Source organism: Amblyomma maculatum, chromosome 11 (assembly GCF_055883805.1).
Source record: "Amblyomma maculatum isolate TAMU_Amacu chromosome 11, ASM5588380v1, whole genome shotgun sequence".
In the NCBI taxonomy this organism is placed as follows: domain Eukaryota; kingdom Metazoa; phylum Arthropoda; class Arachnida; order Ixodida; family Ixodidae; genus Amblyomma; species Amblyomma maculatum.
This window is the reverse complement of record NC_139354.1, coordinates 45,673,384-45,675,637: the sequence shown is the minus strand read 5'-3', so window position 1 is coordinate 45,675,637 and position 2,254 is coordinate 45,673,384. Positions and strand designations below refer to the sequence as shown.

General features: G+C 46.7%; 1 protein-coding gene across 1 annotated transcript; it reads right to left on the bottom strand.

Annotated features, from left to right (window-relative positions):
* Positions 1 to 439: 439 nt before the first annotated feature.
* Positions 440 to 1,760, bottom strand: LOC146173716 (uncharacterized). Its single transcript, XM_084583903.1, has one exon. It carries the CDS (start codon positions 1,748 to 1,750, stop codon positions 557 to 559), a length of 1,194 nt encoding a protein of 397 aa, XP_084440029.1. The 5' UTR covers positions 1,751 to 1,760; the 3' UTR covers positions 440 to 556.
* Positions 1,761 to 2,254: the final 494 nt, after the last annotated feature.

The window sequence follows — 2,254 nt, the reverse complement described above, 5'->3', positions numbered from 1 at the left end:
TTCCCGTGATTCATCCTGTCTAAAAATAGGCTGATGAGGGTTATTCCAATCAATACCAGGATAGTTGAAATCTCCAAAAAGTAAAACGTGTGCATTAGGGTGTTTTGTTGTAAGTTTGTTCAGGATGTTGTGCAGCTTTCGAGGGAATTCGGGGTTACTGTGGGGGGGGTCTATAGCAAACACCAATTAGTATAGATACTGGTGTGGCGCGACAAAGCACCCATAATATTTCGAGGTCGGATTTTATGTGAATGTGGGAACACTGTAGTTGGTTGCTGGTAGCGATAAGAACGCCTCCTCCTCGGGGGCCTTTACGATCAGCTCGGAAAAGGTTGAAATTTGGTAAGTTGTACAGAACTTCAGTGTCGCTCACGTTATCTGTCAGCCAAGTCTCTGTCAGTACAAGCAGGTTACTGCCCGTTGAAGAAACAAGGCTGGATACATTATCGCACTTAGAGAGCAGACTGCGTATGTTAGTATAGATAACCGAAAACGAAATATTCTGTCGAGGGGAGTTATGGCGAGGATTAGATAAGTGTTGACGGTGCTGCAAGCGCTATGCTATTTCTTTAACAGTTTCAGTAGCATCATCAAAAGTGTAGCGTTTCTTGCCGAGAAATAGGGTCTTGTACCGCAAAGAAAACGGTCCGGTTTCAGCTCTTGCAAATGCGACAAGATGTTTGCGGGCTTTTTGAACAGAGCGGGTAAAATCTTCTCCAATACTATAGTCCGTGTCTTTCAGCATACGGCCTTTGGAAAGAATGGTTTCTTTTGTTTTAAAAGAGGCTAATTTTGCTATAATAGGACGTTGACGGTCCTTGCTATGGCGTCCCAAGCGATGAGCACGCTCTATCTGACTGGGCTCCAAGGTAAATTCTAAGACATCTTGACAATGCTTAATTAGTATTTCTTCAGATTCTGTGAATGACTCGCGGGGATTGGTGTCTGGAAGGCCATAGAATATCAAGTTGTTGCGGCGTGACCTGTTCTCTGTATCGTCTATTCGAGCCTCAAGGTTGGTAACAAGAGCAGCAGTCTCAGCGGCAACGGCTTGGGCGGATTCTATGCCAAGTTTTAGAGTAGGAATGTCCTGAAAGAGGCATTCCAGGTCTGCTAGGCGCTTACTCAGATCGGAAATGGTTTGGTCGACAGAATGCATCTGATCTTTGAGTTCCTGTACATCAGCGAGTATTTGGCCTTGACCGGCTGACAATTTCTTAAGTTCAGCAAGAACGCTATCAAGTTTGTCCGGACCAGGGTTCGTTTCAATATCGCCGGACAAAAGAAGAAGAGATTTTACAACACAAAAGCATTCACCAGCCATAGAAATGCAGCACTGCAGGCTCGGCAGCTGTACCAGGCAACGGTCACTACATTTTTTAGAAAAAAGGCAGTATGAAGAACTAACCTGCGTAGCGAAAATCAGTGGATGAGGAGGCTGCATCATGGCACAGCTACCGAGCCCACAGAGCGCGGGCGGAAGGCGGTGCTCTTTATACGTTGACAGGGTCGATGATGTCGCTGTCGCTTGCGCTTGCCATCCGGCGTCGATGGTCCAGGAAGGGAGCGCTGTTTTCACCGACGCATCAGCGCTGCTCAAAACGAAGGGTCCGTTGATCTCGACGTAGAACGGCTGTCCCGGGTCTCGTAGAACGAGCCACGAAGTGTCGAAGATGGCTGGTAAGATACAGGCAAAGGCAGGCGCGAGCACCTGCGTAGCGAAAATCAGTGGATGAGGAGGCTGCATCATGGCACAGCTACCGAGCCCATAACATATTCACCTCGCCGGGGTGGCACAGTGGTTACGGCGCTGGACTACTGTCCCCAAAAAAGTTGGATCGAATGCCGGTCTCGGCGGCCGCTTTTCGATGGAGGCGAAAAGTAAGGAGCCCGTGTGCTGTGCAATGTTAATGCACGTTAAAGAACCCCACGCCGTAAAAACAAATTTCGCCGATTTACGTAAAAACATGGCGGTAATTTATTGCAGAGCAGATTCCATATTTCATATAAAGGACGTCCCTATTACAACGTAGAACCGTACAACGGACTCTGTTAATTGGTTACATAATCTCCGTTTTTTTTTATTACAGCATAATGTTTATTTCTGCATTATGGAGTTTCTGTTTTCTCGGTAGTATTGGATTTCTGGCATGGTGATGGTATGTTAGTTAAATAGAACGCGCTAACGGCAGTAGCTAGCGACACAACTGGGACCAACAGTCATGCTTAAACGTTACGCATTTCCTAAAAAACA

Coding starts and splice junctions, on each gene's coding strand:
- LOC146173716 (XM_084583903.1), bottom strand. CDS start 1,750: ATGATGCAGCCTCCTCATCCACTGATTTTCGCTACGCAGGTGCTCGCG.